Here is a 22,964-nt window from a genome sequence, read left to right on the forward strand (position 1 = left end):
AAAAAAGACATAGGTTGGGGTTAGGGTAAGCGATGGGATGGCACTCCAAATGGCCGTGCACTTTTGTTACAGTGACTTTCAGTACCGTCACTAGAGAGAGCCACGCATTCCGGTGATCCTCGCGTTCCGCGACGCCCGAGCACATGGAGTTATATGGAAGTGAAACATGTTTATCTCTCCCCCTGCGCATGATGCAGCATGCACCAGTGTGCAACACATGATCCACACCGCCCCGCTTGGAATGCTATGGAAGGAAAACATTCTGTCAGTCCATTGAAACAGAACCATGTGAAACATTTTATGCTGAAGGCCAAAAGTCCACCTTCTCAACGTCAATACATGACGCCATGGGAGTGAGGATGAGTTGCCATGCTTCAGATCACACACAAGCATTGGGATTTGCATCGACAAACAGTTCCAAATAAGAACCAGTTCAAAATTGTCAGATTCTATGGAATTGTTAAAAAATGCAAATTTTGGTTCCTCTCATCGGTTCCCAGCTGTAAAGTCTGACTCTACTTTCACAACAAGTTTCCTTGTCATGTCTGCAACACAGTACGCTGATCATGAAGTTTTAAAACATTATATTTGATCCTGATTTGACTCTTTAAAAACTGGGAACTGTTACAAACCGGTTAGTGGTATTATAAATGGAAATGCTAAACTCCAAAATGATAGTAATTGAGCTGTTTATCTTCCTTTTTCTCCCATTGAGAATTGCTAAAGAATAGAATCGTTCTTATCAATTCGCATCCCTACACACACAGTTGTCAATCGTATTTCTAAAATTGGAGTTTGCGTCCTGCTTTTTGAGGGGTCTTTCACTTCTTATTGGTAAAAGTTCGCCTTTCCTTTACCGGTGGTTTTAAACCCAGAGAGGGAGTAGGCTGCCATAGTGAAGTGGGGGGTGCGGCTGACTATTTGATTTGAACACACAACGCTTTTTTGACACACGCTTTTTTGGCTTAAAATCCAAAAGTGGACGAGGAGCTCAACATTCACTGGTGTCTGCAGAAAGGGACGTGTGCAGACAAGTTGAAGATGAATGACTCAACATTGCTTTCATCTCCATCAAAAAAAGCGTGTGACAGCTGTTTGCTCTGGTCAAAATCATTGTGCAGTGATGCGCTGAACCGCATCATGATCCAAAGGTCAGAACTTGATAAATGGCCAGATTTTCAATCCTGAATTCCTGCCATCCCCATCTGCTCAATACCCATCCCAGGTATCTATTGTTCCCCGTCTGCTGGCCCATCTGACATTTCACTGCTGAGATTTATCGATGAGAACCTTGTGCGACGCTTATCGCTGCAGCAGCTGCTTAATGTTGGCAAAAAAGCTGACGTGTGTTGTCCTCCCTCTGGTGGTCTGCGCCTGGGGATATCCCGCCGCCTTTCCCGCACCTTTATATGCAATTGAGAAGGTGTTGAGAAGCGGCTGTCACATGTGATTCAGCGAGCCTCACTACCCGCCGTTCTTGTGGCACGCTAAACCTCCTGGGGCTAAATCCACTCAGAAGGTCTCAGCTTCTCCTTTGTCACCCAGCTAAAGTTATTCAGCGCGATTGCCATCACGTCACCCCCCCGACCCTCATCGCAATTCAGCTGAATCCTTCTTCGCACAGGTTTTCCTTCAGTGCCAGTCGCTGTTGTTTCCGTTTCATGGGACATTACAGTGGAGCTATGGATGTAGGTATGTGACAATCTTGTCACACTGTTTTGTGTTCGCACCCTCCGTCCACTGAGTCTAAATGAGTCACAGGTCCTTGAAGGCAACGGCCCTTAAATGCATTTCCAATAAAAGACATTTGAGTGTGTCCCACCAATCATCACTTGGTCAATACCGTAATAATCTCAGTGAATCGGTTATTGAGCCTCCACCAGGTCAATACTGTTTACCCCCAACAAATTATTATTCAAATCCACCCTGCCACTTGAGCGTCCTCTCTGAAATCAATGCTGTTTTGTCTTGTCTATATGAGTAATGACAAATTAATGAGTCTCAGCTGGATCATTTGCTGGTGTTGGGGAGAAATCGGCCACTCTCTCTTTCAAAGAAGAATCTCACGGTAATGCGTGTTTTTGTGTTCTGCCTGTATCCCACCATCTATTCCAGACGTCAGAGGTTCAAGGGAGTTGATAACAAAAATCATTAACAAAAATATAGGTACATTTTTCAGGTTGCTGTGTGCGATTGTTCACACCATCCCTGAACACCAGGATAGAGAAAGAGCAACTGTGTGCACTGGAATGAATGACTGTTATGTAGTACTGCAGTAGGGTTGTTGACCAAAGTGGTACAGTACAGAGGGTATATCGCATGACCTCGACTAGTCTTCAAAACATCCATGACACTGATATTATCTGTATCTATCTATCTGTCTGTTGGCTGTTTTTATTCTACAGTGTTGTAGTCAAGGTCACCTGACCCAGACCAAGACCAGAGCATACAGAGACTAAAGGTGGACACACACAAGGAAGCGATTTTCCATCTCTCAATGACCCCACACGTGTGTCTCATCTCTACTCACCACACACAAAGATTGTTGCCTCACCACCGGTCCAGAATCTTGTCCTCCTGGCCAGAAATGCCTCAAATCACAGGTGATAAAACCAGGTGGAGGCATCACAGCAAGCACAAGACCAATATCAAACTGAATACAAAACAAACTACCTGTTTATTGAAATTAAACCATTTCAGTTCTGGATTTAGTTTGCAGCACAGAATAAATGTGTGTGAATATACTGTACTGTGTGTTCGGTTTGGTGTCGGGACTCGGGATGACAACACAAGCAGATATGACCCATTCATGCGGGTCAGTAGGCTCCAACTGTGCGTTTAAGTTACACCAACACATGCTAACATCACGTGAGCATTGAACCCTTTGTTGTTTTCATGGCTTTGCTGTTTAAGTTAAAGAGAGACAGACAACTAGCGCAGCCAGCGTTGACTGTCCAGATGCATCTAGTTGAACTTTTAGTGCAATGGCTGCTCGCTGGTGTGCACTTCAGACCAGCATTTATCACCACATAACCTTCAGTCCAGCAGTTGTCAACGTTTATAAGTTACATATGATGTTCAGTAAAAGCTTTTTGGATCTCATAACTTTGGTGTTCATGACTTGGGATAGTGGATTGTCAAATGAACCCATCTCATATTTTCATGTCATAAGAGTGAAGCACTGAACGCTATTTTGGATTGAGAATAATAGAGAAATTAATTTTAAAAAATCCATGTGACCACGGTGAGACAGGCAAAATATGTTGACCTTTTTGCCAGGGCCTTAGATGATAGCCCATGATTTTCGTAGCTTGGAAATACTGCCAAGTCCATGTCTCTGGCTCAGCGCCTGGTTTGATTCCCAGTCAGGAAATCCACTTTTTTTTGCAACACAATCCATGAATCATGGAGGTTGTTTTATAAAGTCATGTGGAACTGGTTCCTTGACAACCTCCTTGCTGTCTCAAACTCTTATGGTTATTTCTGTTGACAACTGAGGAAGCATGCTATTCATGCATGATTCCATTTCTCAGGTCTGGAGAGTTTTCTTTTTTACACATTTCTTCAATTAGAATCTGTGGAATCTGAGTGAATCCTGTGAGGTCATCAAAGGTTGCAAATGTGGAGGTCAGAGCTGTGGAAATAATTCATTCCAATGTGTGGGTGCGTGCGGTTGCTGACAGTAACACACGCATCCCCACTTAACGCAGATAATGTGTAGCTAAACCAGCAAATATCTCCATGATACTTCTCCCTTTGAATAATTTATGAAGGTTTAATGAAGACAGTTGTAACTGTTGTAAAAAGCCTGTACCCTGATGTGACCTGCTGCTGCATAGAGAATGCAGCCATGTCCGCTTTAATGACAACGCAGGCTAATATTTAACGGCTCCGCGGGCAGGAGTCCAAGGAGAAGCGGCGCACTGGAGGCCCCTGACTGTGGAGGATGACTGTGATGTATTAGATGAAAGTGAGTAGCTGTCAGATCTCACTATCTCAGAGTTGCAGTGTGTTAAAACCACCAGTTCATTCACAGCGATGAAATGTTCACCTTTATTCCAACAGGCTTCTTCAGCGCTGACTCACTGGTGTCATTGTGTGAAAGTACAAAGAGAAGCTGGCTGTAAAAAGGCTGGAGAACAAAGACATAATGGCGCAAGCCGACTAATATGGCTCAAAGGGGGGAGGAAAAAACTCTAACAATATGGTTTTCTTTTTTTTTATAATCATGACAATGATCTTTCAAATGTAAAAAGGTAGATATTAGTCATTATTGTTTGCTTTTTAATAGTGTTCTCTTTAAAAGAAGAAACAAAACTACACATTTTTATTTATATGTTTAATATTATCTATATAGTATCTACTTACGTATAACTAGGTATATTTTTTTTATTTATTTGTTTTATCATGATATATGTTCATATATTATGGGTATTTATCTATTTGTCTTGTGTTGTTTGACAGCTTGTGACTTGTCATTTTTTTAATGCTCATTTTTGTTTTGTATCATTAATGTTTTTGGTAAGTGTCAGTGTCATTTTTTGCTGTGAAACTCCTTCACCCACCCCTTATTCACACCATCCGTCTTCTCGTCCCAATGACGTGGCTCTTCTTGAAGACCTTGTTTCAACTCCCCACTGTAGAAATTCAGACCTGCATAAACCACATTGTATCTTTTGTGTCTCGGATTCATGTCTTTGGGGTGGCATTCGTCTCTCACAGTATTGCAGGGTTAATAGTGGAATAGGATGTTGTTCTTTCTAAAAATCCATTTCTCAGACAGTCCTGAGATTTCCAGTGTTGCTGCACTGACGTTTCCAGACAGAGAGGTCTCGTTTCTTCCCTTGTGAAGAAAGCTGGAGTTGGAAAAGCAACACATCTGCACAGACTCCCTCTGAGGTGTCGCTGCTCTTTCTACTCCATGTCTGTGACTCGTAGTTCGTGCCTCTGGCTGGTGAAGCCACATCACAGTCGTGAGTTCTCAGGCAGAGAAGAAAACGTCCGCCCTCACTCAAGTGGCAGCTTGTCCGCTGTCAAACTGTAACTCGGATTTTAAGGGAGAATTATGTGTTTATTGGACAACAGATGGACAGCTGAATCTCCCAACTGTCTGTTTTCACCAACAGCAGCATGTCTTTTAGACATATGAGCTACTGACTGGCATGTGAAGCTTATGTTAAGGCGCGGTTATGTGCAACTGAATGTTTGCAAGTTTGTTGAATATTTGGACTGGTTGTAGGTGGGAGGGAAAAGTTTTGGGAGATATATATATATTTTTTTATTTTGCAGAAAGTTGTTAGAAGCAGGACCTAAGAGATTTTTTTTTTAAGTAGAGGTGGGATGTTCCAGAAAGTTGGCAGCCACGAGGAGTGGAATATGAAACGATATCAGGTCTGAGTTTGTTAGTCCCAGAATTGTTTTAGTTTCATTATCAAGTCAAGAGTATTGAGAGGGTTGTGGCAATATTGACAAACATGACATCTGACAGTGTATAATGACAATAAAGGCTATTCTATTCTATATCCAGATCAAAGGCAGATGCATAATAACAAATGTCAATCAAGGAAACAAGAAAAATAAAAAAATTAAAAGGGAAAATTCAGCTGCTGCCACACAGCTGACAGCTAGGAAAAGGGCATTTAAAACAAACAAAATATGGATCTTACAAATTGTAAAAATTTGATATTTATTGATTTAAATATTTATACTTTGCCTTGTACTTAGTTGACTTTCTTTGGAAGACTGGGCAGACCTGCACTACCGACTTGAGAACAGATGGTATCCGACCTCTGCTTGGGATTTGTCCAACTCCATTTGAAAGTCAAATTTACATGCTCATTTGATTTCCATATTCAGATGTGGGGCTACTAAAATTGCAGCTATATCACCTTTTGAGTTCACATTCTAGACCGAATAAATCGTATCCATATGAGCAAGAGGAACTCAAATACAGTTTGTACTCCATCCATTCCATCCCATCAAATTCCGAGTTGGAGAGACGATTTTAAAAAGGGTCTGCCACCTGAATAGGCAGCCGACATCTTGGGTCAGTTGGTGATGGAGCCATTCTGGAACAGTATGATGAGACATTCAGAGATGGCTGCCTGACAAATTGGTTTCCGTTCACTTCATAACCCAGTGACATGATAAAAGATGAAAAGGTGCAATGTGTTGAGAAAAAGAAAAAGTGCCCCTTATGTTAATCCATGAGGATATTAGCACTTTGTACTATCCTGTTATATTATTATGCTTTATTGTTTATATCACACGCAGTTGGAAGATGAGAAAAATGTGGAGCTTAGGGTTGTATCCTGTACTGTGTGACGATACTCTCTGACCTCAGCTCCTCAGAACCAGCTTTCCAGTTGAAAAACATTTTTCTCTGTTCATGGAGTAGATACAGTAGAGGTATGCTTTATCAATAGCACTGTTTTGTTTGGCATTATCATTTTTCCGAGGAACATTTACAATTTCTACAGTTTCCTCTTTCCTCTTCCACCAAATAAAATCATGTAGAAAAATAAACTCTGTTGCCTCTTCATGTTCTATTTTAGTTCGTGTCTGAGCTATGATGTTATGCGGCTGATGTTATATATATATATATATATAATGCTTTATAATATTGAAATACAGTTCAGTTTATGCCAAAAAAATTTGGGGGGCGTGAACAGTCTGCGCAGTGTTGACTCTATAGCGCTACTCTAGTGACCTTTTTTTGAGCTACAGTAACACGAGGCTACAGAAAAATCAATGGTGAATTCAATCTCTCCCATTTAATCTGACTTGCTCTGCCAACTGATGACACTAATGCGACTATTAGGAGCCTCAACATAAGGTAGCTTCCCTGAAGGGAACTTTTAGATATCATAGTCAAACCTAGCTCTTCAGCGAAGTATGGCTAAATTTAGTTCTCGCTTTAGTTTTTTTTTTTTTTTTGTCTATTTTTTAAAGTTTTTTTTTAGTTTATAGTTTTATTTCACAATTGCTATGTTGGTGAGATGGAGGAAGATGATCCACTGTGGCGACCTCTGAAGGGAGAAGCCGAAAGGACAAGAAGAAGAAGAAGATGTGGTTCATCAATAAGTTTTGGGCCTGTGTGGAGAGATGGGGATGGAGGGGTTGGTTATTTCACAGTGCAATATCAGGGGTTGCCACTGCGAGTCAATCTCCCACTCTTTACCCACTGCAATCTTCCTATGAAGTCAGACCTGTACTATTCGTATCACCAAAGAACTCATCACCAATATTCTTGGTCCACTGCGTCCGAACCATTTATTCTTCACACTTGAACGCTGATATATTTGTGACCCTCTTAGTTGCTCCACCAACATGAAGAACACTTGTTTATGTAGAAGCGCTCTCAGTGAGGGCTTGTAACTTTTGGAATCCCACGAAACACAGTTGTGACTTCTCAGACTTGGAGCTCAAACTGCAGCCATCAACACCCTTCATGCTCTGACGGTCATGTGAATGTGGACCACAAGCCCTTCGGCAGCGTCTGGTCGGGCAACTTACGCCAATGTCATTCAGTGGGACTCACTGGAGCATGCAATAACTAATTAACCTCCGACGATAGTGAAGAAAACAGTGTTGAAATGGATTTAAACTGGCTTGGTGACAAGAAAAAAAAGATTGTTGGTTTGTACAGGGTGGTCAGGATTAAGACCGCACCGGGTCTCATACCCACATCTTCTCCCAACTATAGGAGTGTCAGCAAGAACGGTGAGCAGGTGGTTTCATAACTTAGAGGGAAATGTGTCAGCTGAAAATAGTAGTTCCACGGTAATGGGATGTGCAGTGGTGTGGGCCGTGGTAAGTGGTTCAATCGAGAGGAACGTTGGTGGCAAACTTCATCATCGTGTTCTTTGCTGCACCTCCTGTGCAGAACGGATGATCTCATCTGTTGGAGTGAGCGGCGCAGGATGTATCAAGGACATTGTTGCCTCTTTTACATCACAGACAGAACCTCTGCATGAACCCTCAACTGCTCCCACATTTTTTTTAATTTAGACTCCTGATGGAAAGTTCCACATCTGGTGATCAAATAGCTGTGACGGACTCCCTCATGAAATTGGGTGCAATAACGGCATGCTTGCTGTGAGAGGTGGATGATGGACGTGACAAAGTGGGTTAGTGTTAGAATTCTCTTGTACTGCAGTCGACTTCTGGTGCAATATCCTTATGCAACACAGTGAGCAACATCCTGAGTCAAAAATACTCTGTGCAAGCTTTACTTTTGTGCGTCTCTTTCAGAAACACGACCCTAAACACAGGTTCTGTAAACCAGTAAAAACATGTTCTGTTCCAACTATTATTTCATCTTAAGGCTGCTTCCTTAAATTTGATCATACCAGATGGAGATTTGGTGAAACATTGCACTATGGAACTTTTTCTAACCCCTCTCTATTACACTCTACTTTCACTTTCATGCCAAGCTGATTTGTGCCAGTCTTTTTTTAGGCATGTTGTCGTCATTTGGGCTGTATTTCTCTGAAGCGTTTTAAACCAGCCTTGTGTTATGCAGTCATCTTTTAAAGATTCCCTGTGTTCCTGGTTGTATTTGTTTCTGTCGGATTTCAGTGTGTTCAGTGAAACTGAGTCAAGCAGAATCTTAAAAACAACAGGAAACAATCCCTATACTCAGTCACTGCCAACTTAACTCACATACTTGTTTTAATTTTGGGATATAGACGCCTCAAAAGTCGGCTAAACTGGAAGATGGGCCCAGTAACAGATGACCGTTATGAATTTATTTCAATTCTAAGTATGGTCCACTCTTAACAGCTGCATCTTGCTGGCTTATAATAAATTATTTTTTAAATCTCCTCTTAAAGCGCCACACACAGCAGCCCTAAAATCTCACCACAAACAGAAGGATTGATTCCCTGCACTGATCAAGATGCGTGTCTTCCAAGACGGAAATCTTACTTGATCATAAGTGATAAAAAAAAGGGAAGTATAACTACCAGCGGAAAACACAACATGCTTCATGGCAGCGTACAGGATGACGGTGGGTTAAGGTGTTTTTTAATGGAAAAATCCCCCCAAAAAAGCACTATAATTTAATGACTGGAACCTGCGGAAATCCAGTTCTGTCCAGGCCTCTGAAGAAACGGACGGGTTGAGGACAGCTGCATATTGGATTGAGGTTAACTTGTCATGATTAAAAACCAGCCTTTATATTGTCATTTCTTCAATGTTCTGTTCGTCTGTTCCTCTGTCAGCAAGCGCCTGGCCACATTCCATTGGGAGCTATCAGCTTTCCGCACACATTTGACCCTAAATATTGAACACGTTTGACATTTATGATTCTTGTCCCTGGAAGGAATTCCCTCTTCACACACCCCAGACATAAAGATTCTCTTATAGGATGACGTTGTAGCTAAATTGGGACGGAAACAGCAATGTGACTGGGTCCTCCTTTAGCTGATCCTGAAGCTCCTACTGGCCAAAAACATGCAGTTTCTCTGTAAAAGGCTATAGAAGAAGCACATTTAAAAACGAAGTACAAGTTGAAAAACAATGGCACATGTTTACTTTGTATTGATTTGGCGTATATATTGTTAAAGGTACCATTTTCAAGTGTACAGTGCCCTTCAGTAGCTTCATCATTTAACCTAATGCAGAGGTCATCGCTCCGCTCGAACAGTCAGCTGCCTCCATGATGCAGCTGCGAGTGCAGATGAGGTGACCTGGGGATGAAGGACTTTGAGATAATGGAAGTGTTCCTGTGGTAACCACCAGGGAAGCGCTGGGTTCCCGACATTACTGCTGACTCTACAGAACACTGCAGGTGCTGATGGGAAATGGACCAAGGAGGACTCCGCTGCGTCCCTGAGCTTCAGAGGTTTCTGGCAGTGGAGTGATGCTAGAAAGGAAATAAAAAACTGTAAAAAGGCTGCTGATGTTTTTCCAGTTGAACATAAAGATAAATCAAAAGATCGTAAACTATAAGTCATGTTATTGTTCTGTTTGTGACTTACAGTGGTCGCTGTTAAATGCAACTTATGACTGTAGCTTGATGGATGCACGTGCAAATGTGAGTCATTGAAGAGGAAGTTCTGTAGCTCAGCCATCCGTGCTCCTGCACATTTGTCTGCTGGTGAAAATGGAGCGGGTCGCCATTAGCGTGAGGAACAAGTGACGTGTCTTCAAACATGCAGAGATTTCATAGCGTGTTTCTCCGGTTCACTGATGGCCGAGCACATGGAGAGAGAGTCAAGATTGCCTGTTAATTACCGACATTAATGCCATGTGTATTGATGGTGTGGTGAAGATGCTGCCTCACTAATCGGAGCCGTCACGCACTAATCTAATAACACAATGGTTGTGATTCATTTCCCGGACCCGGGGTGGAAGTTGAGGCGAGCAGAGGTGTGCGCGTGGTGGGGCGCTGCCGCGGCTCTCTAGCGTTAGCCCGATGAATCATTCAGCAGGAACACTGCAGTGGCCTACATAAATAACTGCCGAATGCTATTTTTACTTTCAAGTAACAGGCCGAAGCACAAAAAAGTTCCGTCGGTGGGTTTTACAACCAAAGTGACTGTCTTTACAGAACGTGAGGAATGTAGCCCATTAGCTCCTTGATGGCTAGCTGGTTAACAACGTCTCTGATCGAGTCATTCACAGGTGCGAACTCTTCCTACTTTACAGTTATGTTTAGTCAAATGTTAAATTTAGTGTGAAACAGCTCGACTTGGAAACGTGCCTCTTTATATCAGAAGCCTATTTCAATGTTGTATCATTAGTTTGCCTGTGAGTGTCTTTTTCGTCAGTTCCTCCAAGTGAACGTCTCACTCTCCTGCTTGGAGTCTCTCCTTTCAGTCAACATAAACAACATTATTTTGTCGATAATGATCAGGATATACTGTAGAACAATGGCGGCAAGCTACACAGAATCAAACTGAACCCTGGAGCCTCCAAGTCCTCTGTATTAGTACACAATTATTGACAAAGGTGTCACCATCATCATGAAAAGCAAGAAGCAGAGGGTCATTTCTAATGGTTGGGTGATGAAACAATAAACTGTTCAGTAGCCTATTGCGAGATCTCGCAATACTAGTTTGAAGTGATGTCGTAACTACTACCAGATCAAACAACCATAACAATGGCGAGTCAGCATCCGTGGGAAAGATTCATTGAATTATATTTCGAAATTGGACTAAAATACGAGGACATAAAGTTCGTGCTTCGTCGCAAGCATGGTTTTGAAATCAGTGTCAGCTCATCCTCCATGACTCCTCTACTTCTTGCAGCAGAATCAATACATTTGAATGGCGTGAGATATTGCGAAAGTTTTGTAGCGTCTACTGGTAGTAGACAAAAACAGCCGTTCGGTAGTTTAGTTTCTTCTTTTATTTCACTCAAACATTGTTTAGTGGTCTGCAGAAAACAGAAACAATCGCAGCTCCTCGCTCTCCTCAGCAACTCCCAAAATACAGAACTCTCTCTCACCCCCAGAGCAGCATCTTGCTCCACCCTCACTCACTTGCCACCATTGAACTCTTAAAGGAACACTAGCATTCACCCAGACCATCACAGTATTGCGAGATCTTGCAAAAATGTATTGCAATATCTCGCAAAACTTCTCTTTTTTTCGTTGTTGTTGTCATGTCCCCTTAGGGGTGTATAAACTTTCTAAGAGTCCAAAAAAAATCACAACAAATTCTGTGCAGTACATGACGAAGTACGTTGCGGATTTGCAAGGGGCTTTTTCTCAGTGCTTTTTGTGAATGAATTTACAAGGCGCACTGGATTTTAATGGCCACTGTTTGATCCATCAGATTCTCTCTCCAAATGAGTGAAATGACTTGGGGACTTTAGTGTGACAGAACGGCGCCAAAGTCACCAATGCATGTTGACTCATCCTGATGCCATGGGTTCGGGTGCTACATCAAAGAATGATGGAAGTTAGGATTAGCATCGAGCCATTTGCACTGTTTATTCAGTGGTGTCAATTCGTATACAATACATACCAATTACTGGTATCTATACTGGTACCATATATCCAATGTATAGTAAATCATTAAACAGTTGCTTCACTGACGCTGCCTGACATGGAGGCTCTGTACCAGATGGCGCTGTCTGCTGTATAATGTTTGGATTTGAACAACTAATTCAACGAAACCTCACATTATTTCTAAACCAAAAGCGCCAACTAGTGGCCTCTGAAAATTCAGGACAATGTTTCATCTACCCTGCAGTCTGGTTTCATGATACCTCGTCTATCCATCACTAGTTACGATAAAGTCATTGGAACTTCCTTGCAGACACTATACTATCTGTTCATACATGGAGTATTTGCTTTGCAGGTTTTTCGAATCGGCCCATAGAGATGAAAGTCAGATACCCTGATCTGAGTGGAAGGGTGAGATGGTCTTGTTTGTTTCTGCTTAGCAAAGGTCTGTGGTCAAATTGGTTACAGGATGTCTATATCTCCTGGCAACATTTCCCAAAAGAATTTGTCAGTTAAGCATGTTGTAATAAAAAAATGACTTCATTGAAATCCCCTTTTGTTGTTGAGCCACGGAATTATTCCAAATGCCTGAAAGGCTTCCTAGAATATGGTTCACAGGAATCAAACTTTTCATAAGACTTTTAAGAGACAAAAATGTTTGTTTCTAAAATCACTGAGGCTGAGAAGTTAGTGCATGACTTAATAGAAGATGAGTCAAAGGTTCAGAAGAGCTGTTTTTCTAAGGTTCTACAGGTAAAAATAAAACTGTCTATGGAAATGTAGAGTCTGTGGAATGTAGAGTGTGGTAAGAAAACATGTCGCGCAAAGATGAAGCCTTAAGGAGCACATTTTTGGGGGGACGAAACACCAGCAAAGTATAAATATGAGTTCCGTCCATGCTATGGATCATTACAGTGACTGATCAGACGCCTGGTGAAACGTGTTCCTCCACCATCAGTCACAGCCGTGAATGAGAACAAAGCCTGGGAGACACGTCCTCCCTGGATAATGGGATCCATCAAATACTCCTACTTTGGCAATGCAAATATGGAAATAATATTTAGTCTGTAACTCATCTACATGACGTTTGCTGTCGAGCAGCTCAGATTCTATCTTTAGCTTTAGCTGGAGCTGTGACTTTGACCAGCTGTGACAGTGGTAGAAACCTTGGGGACTGCAGATGCAGCACCCGGGCTTATGCAACTTTGGCTCAATAATTCAGTTAGTGGCATGCATATTGCATTGTTGGAGTTCCTGCCGCCAGCTTTTGAAGTGGCTCAGTTGTATGTTTTGCTTCCTTTACCTTGGTGATGCAGTGGATCCACTGTTTATCTCCAAACGTAGAAATAATTTTGGACTGTCCAACAGGATTGTTCAGCCTATAGTTCAGAGGGATGGCTGAGTGTAGACCAGGGTCTCTCAGACTGCTACATGCTGTCACTGGATCCCATGTGGTGATGGTCTGGTTAGGTGTTCATAAACCACTTTTCCGAGTTTCTTCCAACTTCCCCGACAGTGACGCATTACGACCAGCCCTTTCACTTCCTTGTTGCGTGTTGTGTTTTCATGTCGTTTGCTTTGCCTTTAGACCGATGATGGGACAAACTCTTGATAGTGTGATGTGCTGCTTTTACATTATCAACACCATATTTTTCATCTTCTTGCGTGACGTTTCTGGTCGATAGAAAGTCTCTAAAGATTTAGAAAATCCTTTTGTGTGTCAGCACTATTGCTTGGATAAAGACATCATGGACTTTCATTTATCACTTTCGAGCATCAAACCACCTGAAAGCAGAAAGAGATAACTGTTCCCGCGCTGACTTTTCAGAACTACAATTCAGCTAAACACAGGTGATGGGCTTTCATGGAGAAGTGCGACATAAATTACCTGTTTATCTTACTGCTCCCATGAATTGGTAAGAAAGTATAGTAAGTCAACTATCGGCCTTTATTTCCTCTCTGAGTTGACATACCTCTGTACAGACATTTAGACAATAACATTGATGTTATGAGTCATGGTTATCGAACTTATACGTTCTGAAAGAAACACTTTGTTATAGAGTTATGTTATATACAGTAGTATGTAAAGTAACCGGGTTGCTCTGTGGCTACTGTCTCACGGGTGAAAAGGTCTGTTTGACAAACTTTTTTTTTTTGGAAATGACTTTAGAAACAAAATTTCCAAATACCATGTTCTTCTCAGAAGCACTGGGGAACGTTGAGCCGCCCTCACTCATTCACTGCTTTTTGAAAGCAGCAGTGATGATGACTAGATTCTTCACAAACACTCCAACTCTCACACACACTAACAGCAGCGTCGGCACATGTGACATGCCGAGTGACCGTTATTTAATCTGCCAGTCCAATAAACTGCAGTGCTAAGCTCCTTAAAAAAAAAAGGGAGCGAAGGCCGAATTCATTATTCATCAGGTTACAGACGTACGACATTACTTATACATCAGAGTCTTAGCTTGTTCTTTTTCAGCTTCAGAAATTCCATTATTTAAGAATACAAGTGCCAAGACCCGCAGTAATGTTTTAAAGATCACAGGAACCACTTCCTCCTCTTTAGCGCTGCAAAATGTTAATTTTTCCTCTCCAAGATGTGAGCCGTGCCTCATAAGCATGAGGCTTGAATCTAAATGGGAGTCATTATTACTGATATGCTAAATGTTTTTGTAGTCCCTCGTGGGACTCTTACTGGATATTGGTTTATGAATCTGATGTTTCACACTGTGAAATAAGAGCCCCTTGTTTACACATCAGTCAGTCAAACATAGCCAGTGTTAAAGCCCTGTGAGTCAGTTTTGAGTTTACACGTTGCATTTTAGAGCTTTGATAGGAATACATTTAGCGTTCCTAACACCAGGGGGCGCTCTAGTAGGCCACAGAGTTGGTCTATCTGCACAGTTTTACAAGAATGTACTTTTTTTGTGAGTGAATGAAATGTTAAATGAAGGATAAAACAATACGCTCTGCAGGTTATTGCTTTTTATGGTCTTTGATAAAAGGAAAAATGTGAAAAATCAGAAGTGACTGTTCCAAAGATTGTGCACATCTGATGCTATTTTCATTCGAAACAAAAATTTGCATCAGTGAACATTGACACTGACAAGAATGTAAAGGCAGATCCTGCAGCATAATAAAATGGTGAAGTCAATGTATGAACAAAACAAGGAGAGGAATAAAAAAATAAAGCTTAAGAGACCATAACAATTTATAACTTCATACCAGTGAGCTTTGTAATATGTACTTTTTTTTTCAGCGTAAAAGAAAATGTTCATGGACAAAGATTGTCTTTTGTTGATTTAAAGGTTTTGTATTTGGTGGAAAACATTCATTTGAAGTTCAGTTCACGTGCATAACAGCGCGTAATATCTGACCACAGATGTGATATCAATTTATCGCCGGTTTATCGGCGCTCACATTTGATACGTGCACTGGGAAACCCATTAATGGCAGAGTGGCCATTTGGTAAACTTGATATGACTTTAAAAATACAGTTCATTTTGTGGTGAGGCTTTATCTGTGGGTTGGATTTCATGGGGTGATTAAACAGTTGCACAGTGAGGCCCCTTTAACCATAAAATCTGAAGCAGGCATCAAATAAAAGGTTTATTAAGAATTCATTTTAGAATTTCAACCACCCAAACATTATTTTTTTAATTGTGATGTGCTGGACGCAGTTGCATTCAAGTAGCCATTGGTGCTTTAATTCATCTTCTAACCCAGTCTCTTGTTTTCTTGAATCTTTTATGAAGGTGAAAGTATGACGGACAGGAAAGGCAAGAAATGGCACCGTAGCAGACACTTTCCCACTGCAAACACTGGGGTGTGCGATCTGTGATCATTTGACATCATGAAAAAAAGAAATGTGAAGGCAGTTTTAAGGACTGCACATGTGATCACTCATACCGGGAAGAGAGGATTCTTCAGAAGCGTCTGCTTTTCAGGATTAACCATCAGATTCCTCCGCAGACAGCTGGGCTCATTTGCAAAGCTGCTCATCGCCGCATTACTCACTGTGACTCTGAATAACCTCACAGACCCAGACGTGAACCTCACGCCTCTCTGGACAAATGGATCACGTCCATAAGGAGGAGGAAAAGAAGCTGCACATTAAAAAAAAAAAAAGTAAATATTTGAGAGTAAAAGTGAAGTCTGATTGAAGTGAAGCAGGAAGCAACATGGCACCGTCATCCATGACTGTCGACCGCTCCACTGAGCACTTGTCACATCCTCTTGAATAAACAATGACCTCTCTTGTTATTTCGCCAGCGTTTCTAAATCCTTCTGAGACAGAAAGCAGAGCTGAATTAGCCCAGAAGCAGCAGTGGCTTTAGCCCCCTGGAACAGGCTGCTTCTCACATGCTTCCTAAACTGTTCCCTGCAAAACTCAATCATCAGGCAGAGAAGTGTTGCCAAACACAGTAAAATGACCAGTCGATGTTTAAAGTCTCGATAAAAGATGACTGATGTCTAGAAGCATCACAGCACCACAGTTGATTCCAGCTCCATAGCTATTGTTGAAACCACAGACCCTCTCTTCCGCAGAGTCTTTATGGGTGCCAAGTGGCCTTTGGAATTTTTCAAATGAAATCTCAGGTTTTGCTTTTTTTCATTGCAAGAATAAATCCCTCTAATTGGGATTCCATTAATCACACGGAATAATCTCCTGGTGGACTCACTTGGAACATCGTTTCGGCGCAGATCATTTGCCCTTTTTCTTTGTTTGTTTTGGCGTCAAGACTTGCCAACACACGCACTCGACTCACACACAGAGCAAGGCTTTTTTCCTGGACTTTAAAAGAGTTGCTAGTCAAGGTCAGCTTTGATTCAGTCAAAGCACGTCATCACAGAGCTGAAGGTTTTCGCACTGCTGTCTTTACGGTGCCCCGAGAACCCCTGCTGTGGTCGCAACCCTCCCAAACACAGCACATGCACGAAGAGCTGCACAGGCTTGTCATTACAATGATGCTTGAGCAATTGGTTTGTGAAAAGAGAACAGAGTGCTTGTTTGCATGATGGTGGTAAAAGTCCACTAAACTGTTGCCACTGAGATAAACAGTGAGTGCAGTGCTAGAAAGGAAGTTTGAGAGTCGCGATTGAGTGAGAGAATCAGAAAAATATGCTTTACAAAATCATAAACACAACATGTTATATTGTTCTCCTACTATTTTGTATTTACAAGGCACTTTTATAGTCAGACTCAGTCATTTTGGAAGGGTTTTTTTGTCTGTGTTCTCTGCAGTGTGCTATTTTTTTGCGTTATTTTGATTAATCTGAAAGTCAGGCTTGTGTGTCTTCGAGATAGAAGCCTTAATATGTCAGTGTTGTTTTTTGTGCTTGACTCTCACTTTAAATAAGTGCTGACGTTATGTTGCAAAAATACTTGTTTTATTATGAATTAAAAGTACTGTTTTTATTATTATTATTATTATTATTATTATTATTATTATTATTATTATTATTATTATTATTATTATTATTTTTTTATTACAGCATTGAAACATCAGTACTGATTACTATAAAAAATAATAATAATAAAAAGTGCCATTGTCATCAATGACATTCAAAACACTGCGGCCTCTAGTGGTCACGAAGGAGAGATCCACCGCAAATTGTTTGTTATTGCAAGGCCCAACTTAAAATTTTCACTTTTAGTTCAGGAACTGTTCCATGTCCTACCAGACCAGCTAAAAGCACAAGGACAATTGACAAAAATTGGAAAAAAGGCCAGTAAAAAAGCTAGTGGGGAAAGTTTATGTAAACATGAAAGAGTTAATGGTTTATATGTTTCGCTTTACCAGTTGCATTTCTATATTATGTTACTAGAGAGACAAATCATCACAGTAATTTTAAATAAGTGCTGGCAATAGAAGATGCAGCTTGCCTTGGTGAAGTAGTATTCAAAGTGATGGGTAGATGAGGTATCGTGACACAGTATTGCATGGTTGATGAAGCACTGTTCGAATTTTCAGAGGGCACTAGATGGCGATCTTTGTTTAGAAATAATGTGTGGTTTCAAGTCCAAACATTTTACAGCAGACACTGCCATCTGGTGGCTTCTGAAAAGGGGACACTGCTTCATGAAGCCGTGTCAACCCTTCAATACTGTGTCATGAAACCTCATTTGCCCATTACTAGTCACTCAGTCGTAGAACATTTCGAGACAATTGCACAGCCATACAATCAAAATGCAACCAGGTGACCGTCAGGTAATAGCAGATTGTCAGCAGATTACATGGCGAGAGTCGTGGGTTCAAGTCACAGTACAGTACATGTATGTCACTGAAAAATATCACTGAAACTGTGGCTTTCTTTGGCTTAAATTCGCCTCTAAATGCAATGTCTGCAGGAAGTTTGACAGAAGGGTGGTTGTTATACCAGTGTGAGAAAGTGCTTGTTAACAAGAAACATGCCTACTTTTTGAGCTACTTTTTTCACCCACTATTTTCAGCAGTTCTCTGTGATGTTTTGTGATGGATGTCCTCAAATGTGTCTCTCAAATGCTGTGTTTTCTGCTGGACTAAGACATTGGAAGGATAAACCCTGTCAATCATTCTATTCCCTCTTGAAACAGTGTTTGTGTTTCAGCATTGTTTACGGGTAAAGATGCCTCAGGAAGTAACAATGGTTTCCACCAAATGACTCTACTCTTTTTCAAATGTTGCGCGTAACAGTATTGACCCCTGGACCACTGTGTTTGAAGAGCGTTACTCTGGTTTAACTAGCACCCAGGCAATTATACGTGAATAGACTATTGACAAGCACAAAAGGCAATAGATACTTCAACACGTTTTACTTCTCAAGACATAAGTGACAAACTTCATTTGCATTTGCTTTAAGATTTTTCTCTCCATCTGAGGAGTGTATTTTCTGGCAGCTGTCACACGTTCTATTCTCTCAGCAAAACAAAATGTTGTGTTTGCCACAGATAAAGAAGCCGGCTTATGTCTTTGCTTTGTGTTTGTCTGACGGTGAAATCCAATTTGATTCCCGCTTTTAATCACGTTAAAACTCAAGTGTGTTTGGCTGTCTTTTGTGTCAATGCCGGAATCTAATTTAATCAAACAATGAGGATCTTTGGATTAAATGAGCCCCACTTTTTTTCCCTGGTTTAGCAGCGCATTCTGTCATCGGCTCCTCAAAATTGAACGGACACCAAGTCTAAGTTTGTTGTGTTTGTTTGTTTGTTTTTTTTCCCTTCAGATTCTGAAGTGATCTACAGAAACAGTGACGGCCACGTCATCAAGTTCAACATCCTCACCAATGAGACGGAAATCGTCCTGACAAACACAACATTTGTGAGTTGAAACAGGCTTTGCATTCATGTGATGAAGCGGTTTACACAGTCATTTTGATGCAGCACAGTTCTCCACATTCTCAACTCAAAAGCTGTGTCACCGAAACACTGAAATATATGTTGATGGAAGCACCTTACGAAGGCTGCAAATCAAAGAACTCTAAGTCAACATGCTTTGACATCCAGATATCTGCAGTTAGAGCAGCAGCGGCAGCTTCACACATAGTCTCTGTTTGAGTTGTATTTTTGTTCACAGCGTCAATTCACCTTTTATTGGAGATGTGTCGTCTCTTTTGTGGCGGGTGTTTTTGTTTTATTGTCGGTCTTCTTGTTCACTCGTAAACCCCGCTTTTCTTTTCTGGTGGTGACATAACAATGAGATATAGCTGAGTTCGTGTTTAGAGAGCATGTTTCATGTATCTCTCTTGATAGTGTTGAGAACCTGAGAGCAAAGCAAAAAGACCTTTAGGGCCTGAAACTGAGTCAATGCCAAGACCAAAGAGGAGGAAGACCGAGACCTAACCCCTTACAGAACAAGTTTCAGCGCTTGATCTATTTTGAAAAACCAACTATTTCTTTGGCAGCAAGAAATAAATGCGTGTGTCTAAATGACACCCGAGCAGCCGAGTCCGAGTGCAGTGGGCGGTGCCTGTTCACGTGCAGGTGACAAATCAGCATATCTTACTGCGTAACTGGACCAAAAGAGACTGTAGTTTCAGGCTTAGTTGACAGATGGTCTCTGCCAGGTAAAAGCTCGAGCCATCACTTCTTACTGTTTGACAAACTTGATCATTTGTGTGAGCCTCTTCCAAGTAAGACGGGGTGCCACAAGTAGACACTTAAGAGCGCACTCAAAATCGTGTTAAAGATGAAGAGTCCCATAATCCAGATTGTCAGAGATAAGATTAAATCTCAGTTATTTCAGTTAAATGCTGTAGTGTGTTACCATTTGACTCCAAGCTGCTTGTTTACAAACTTGAAGCAATAGTTTGAGTTGCCCTTCACTCATGATGATTCGCTGCCTGTGTATGACACACTTTAATGTTTCTCTCTCTGACTTCTTCTAGGTAAATTTCAACGTGGCAAAATATTCCGTTTCACCCGACCTGAAGTATGTGCTCTTCGCCTACGATGTCAAACAGGTATGTTTCATCACTGTCGACACATATAGAGGAACTATATGAAGCGAGCCTCCATACATCTCCGTTCACAGGGGATTTTTGTTAGGTTAGGACGCAAGGACAAGCCCTTGGATGCCGGCAGTGATTCATGTGTGCCTGGCAAAGCTGCATGGGGTTCAGAATGGTGCTCAGGTTTTGGACCTCAGGGGAGACTCTGCCCTTGTCAAGAGTAACATCTTCAACTTTGCTGCACCGCACTTAGGGAGTCACACATTTGAGCACTCTGGCCTGAGGAAGTGAGGTATTGATGTGCTGCCTCCTGGCCTCCATCAAAGCAACCTATGGATGGAGAATAAAACAAACTTCGATCATTAGAAATGAAATGAAAATGAGCAAGTTAAGCACTCAAAAAAGACAATATTTGAAATGAAAATTCAAAATAATTTACATTGTGCAGCGTCGTCCAAAATTCATCTTTTTCACGTTGGACTCTTGAGGCTATCTTTCCTTACATGTGGCTCATTTTGGACCATTTCTGTTGTTCGGTTGTTGGCTTTGGATTGTTGCTAGAGAAAGCTTTCGCCTTTGTTGCAGCCACAGGCAGATTAATAGACAAAACTAGCAGATCAAAAGCTTCTCCAACCCTCTCCAGTCCTCAGATCTGGCTTTGGTATTGTCATCTGATATTCTGAATCCCATCCTCTCTGCTGCCCGACCATCTGTCCAGAATTCCTCCCGTGGTTCACCAGAGCCGGAGAGCTCTCCGGTCAGGGGGTGATTAGAATTCCGCCGTGGCTGGCGGGCGGCTGCCAGGTCACGTCCACTCGCTAATTGCGCAGCAGGGCAAGCTTGAACCATAATTACCCGGTTTCCATCAGACGCGGGGAGATATGTAAATTGGATCTGCGGCTCTGGAAGGGATTGACTGTGAGATTTGGTGACAGGAAGATTAATCAGATCTGATTTGCATGTTTTGCACGAGGGCTTAGACTCACGCCGCGGAACAATGCGGCTAATCACCTCTGACAGTGAGGGTTTTTATGAATGCCGCGATACTGTTCATGAGGAAAAATGAATATTCTTTTTCCAAACAGTTTGTTATCAACATCTAATGGGCTGCGGAGGTGACATTTTGTCAAGGAGTGCCGAAGGTCTGTTCGATGGCGACCCGAGCCGTGTAGACCGAGTCACAATATTTCCATTTTTTTCTTCCCTGTTGAACCGAGATGTGCGACAGTTGAGGTAGAGAAACAGAGTCAAACTTAGCAGCCTTTGACTCACAATGTCCCAGATTAAGGGTGAATCTTAACAGAATACTACAGAACTCATACAGCGGCATGTACCTCAGAATCAGAATCAGCTTTATGTAAAATAAGAATAATTTATAAAAATAAGCAATAATAATAGATGTAACTAATAAATAAACAAAAAGGGCTGTTCACGAATTCATCAGTCTGACAGCCAAGGAGAAAAAGCTGTTCTTGTGACGGGAGGTTCTGGTCTGGATTAACCGTAACCTCCTGCCTGAAAGAAGTGGTACAAACAGTCCAAAACCAGGGAAAGAAGGGTCGGCTCTGCAAGACTCTGGGCCCTGGAGACATACAGGCCATGAAGAGGTGGCAGTCTGCAACCGATCACCTTCTCAACAGAGTGCAGTCTGCTCTTGTCCGTGACTGTACCAGACGGTGATAGAGATAGTGAGGATCAATGATGGCTGTGTAGATTCTGCCCTTTTTGCCCTTGACAGGAAGCTACTAAATCCATCCAGATTCTGGGCTGCCTCTTTGAAGCCAGGTTTAGGTCTGGAGACTGACCTGGACACGCACTGACCATAACAGGCTTCTTGCTAAGCCACAACTTTGTTTACCTGGCTTCATTCAGGGTCATTGTCAAGGTAGAAGGCCCAACCACCTTGTTCTTGCTGAGGGAACTTTTCGTCCAAGACTTGTTGAACATGATGTTATTTTTATTCCACCCTCCATGATGATGCTCTTTAGCTTCTGCTAAACACAGAACTTTCTTCTGAGAGGTAAACTCAAGAAGGGTTTGTAGAAGTGGACATTTTGATGCAGTGTGGTCCCAACTACAAGCTCCTGTTAAGATTCCTCAACAATACACTCACTCCACAAGGAGGGAGTTCGCGTCAAGCTCCAGACTTATGGTCTGATTGTATGTCTCTTCTTTCCACCATCATCATCAAGCCTCCTGCTGAAATCTGTGGGAGCCAGAATTCTGACTCTGGCTCTTACTTATATAATGCTTTCAATGAGCGCAATGACAGAAACATATCGCAGGCTAGGATGAGGACTTGTGATGTGGTGACGTGAGACATGAAGAAATGTAATTTCTTTTTCACTAGGAAGTCGATAACCTCCTGGCCCCCCGAGTCATTGACATCCGCTTACATCAGACCTGGGCAAAGTCTGGCCCAGGGGCCTCATGCGGCCCCATTTATGTGGCCCTCCCAGAGTCAGCGTAAAACTGTAAAACTTTAACATGATTTTTTTTTTTAATTAATGTAGTAATGTTAACTATTTAATATGATTTTTTTAGTGTGCAATTTTTTAGAGTGCAAATAAAA

At 41.7% G+C, this 22,964-nt stretch overlaps 1 protein-coding gene across 3 annotated transcripts in view; it reads left to right on the plus strand.

Annotated features, from left to right (window-relative positions):
• Window positions 1-22,964, plus strand: part of LOC128765922 (inactive dipeptidyl peptidase 10-like) — a 133,255-nt gene that overhangs the window by 80,831 nt on the left and 29,460 nt on the right. For all 3 annotated transcript variants that reach the window (XM_053877172.1, XM_053877174.1, XM_053877173.1), the window contains exons 4-5: window positions 19,169-19,263; window positions 20,330-20,404. In XM_053877172.1, the coding sequence (XP_053733147.1) occupies window positions 19,169-19,263; window positions 20,330-20,404 (170 nt within the window). The remainder of the gene's footprint in view (window positions 1-19,168; window positions 19,264-20,329; window positions 20,405-22,964) is intronic.

Source organism: Synchiropus splendidus, chromosome 10, assembly GCF_027744825.2.
Source record: "Synchiropus splendidus isolate RoL2022-P1 chromosome 10, RoL_Sspl_1.0, whole genome shotgun sequence".
Lineage (NCBI taxonomy): Eukaryota > Metazoa > Chordata > Actinopteri > Syngnathiformes > Callionymidae > Synchiropus > Synchiropus splendidus.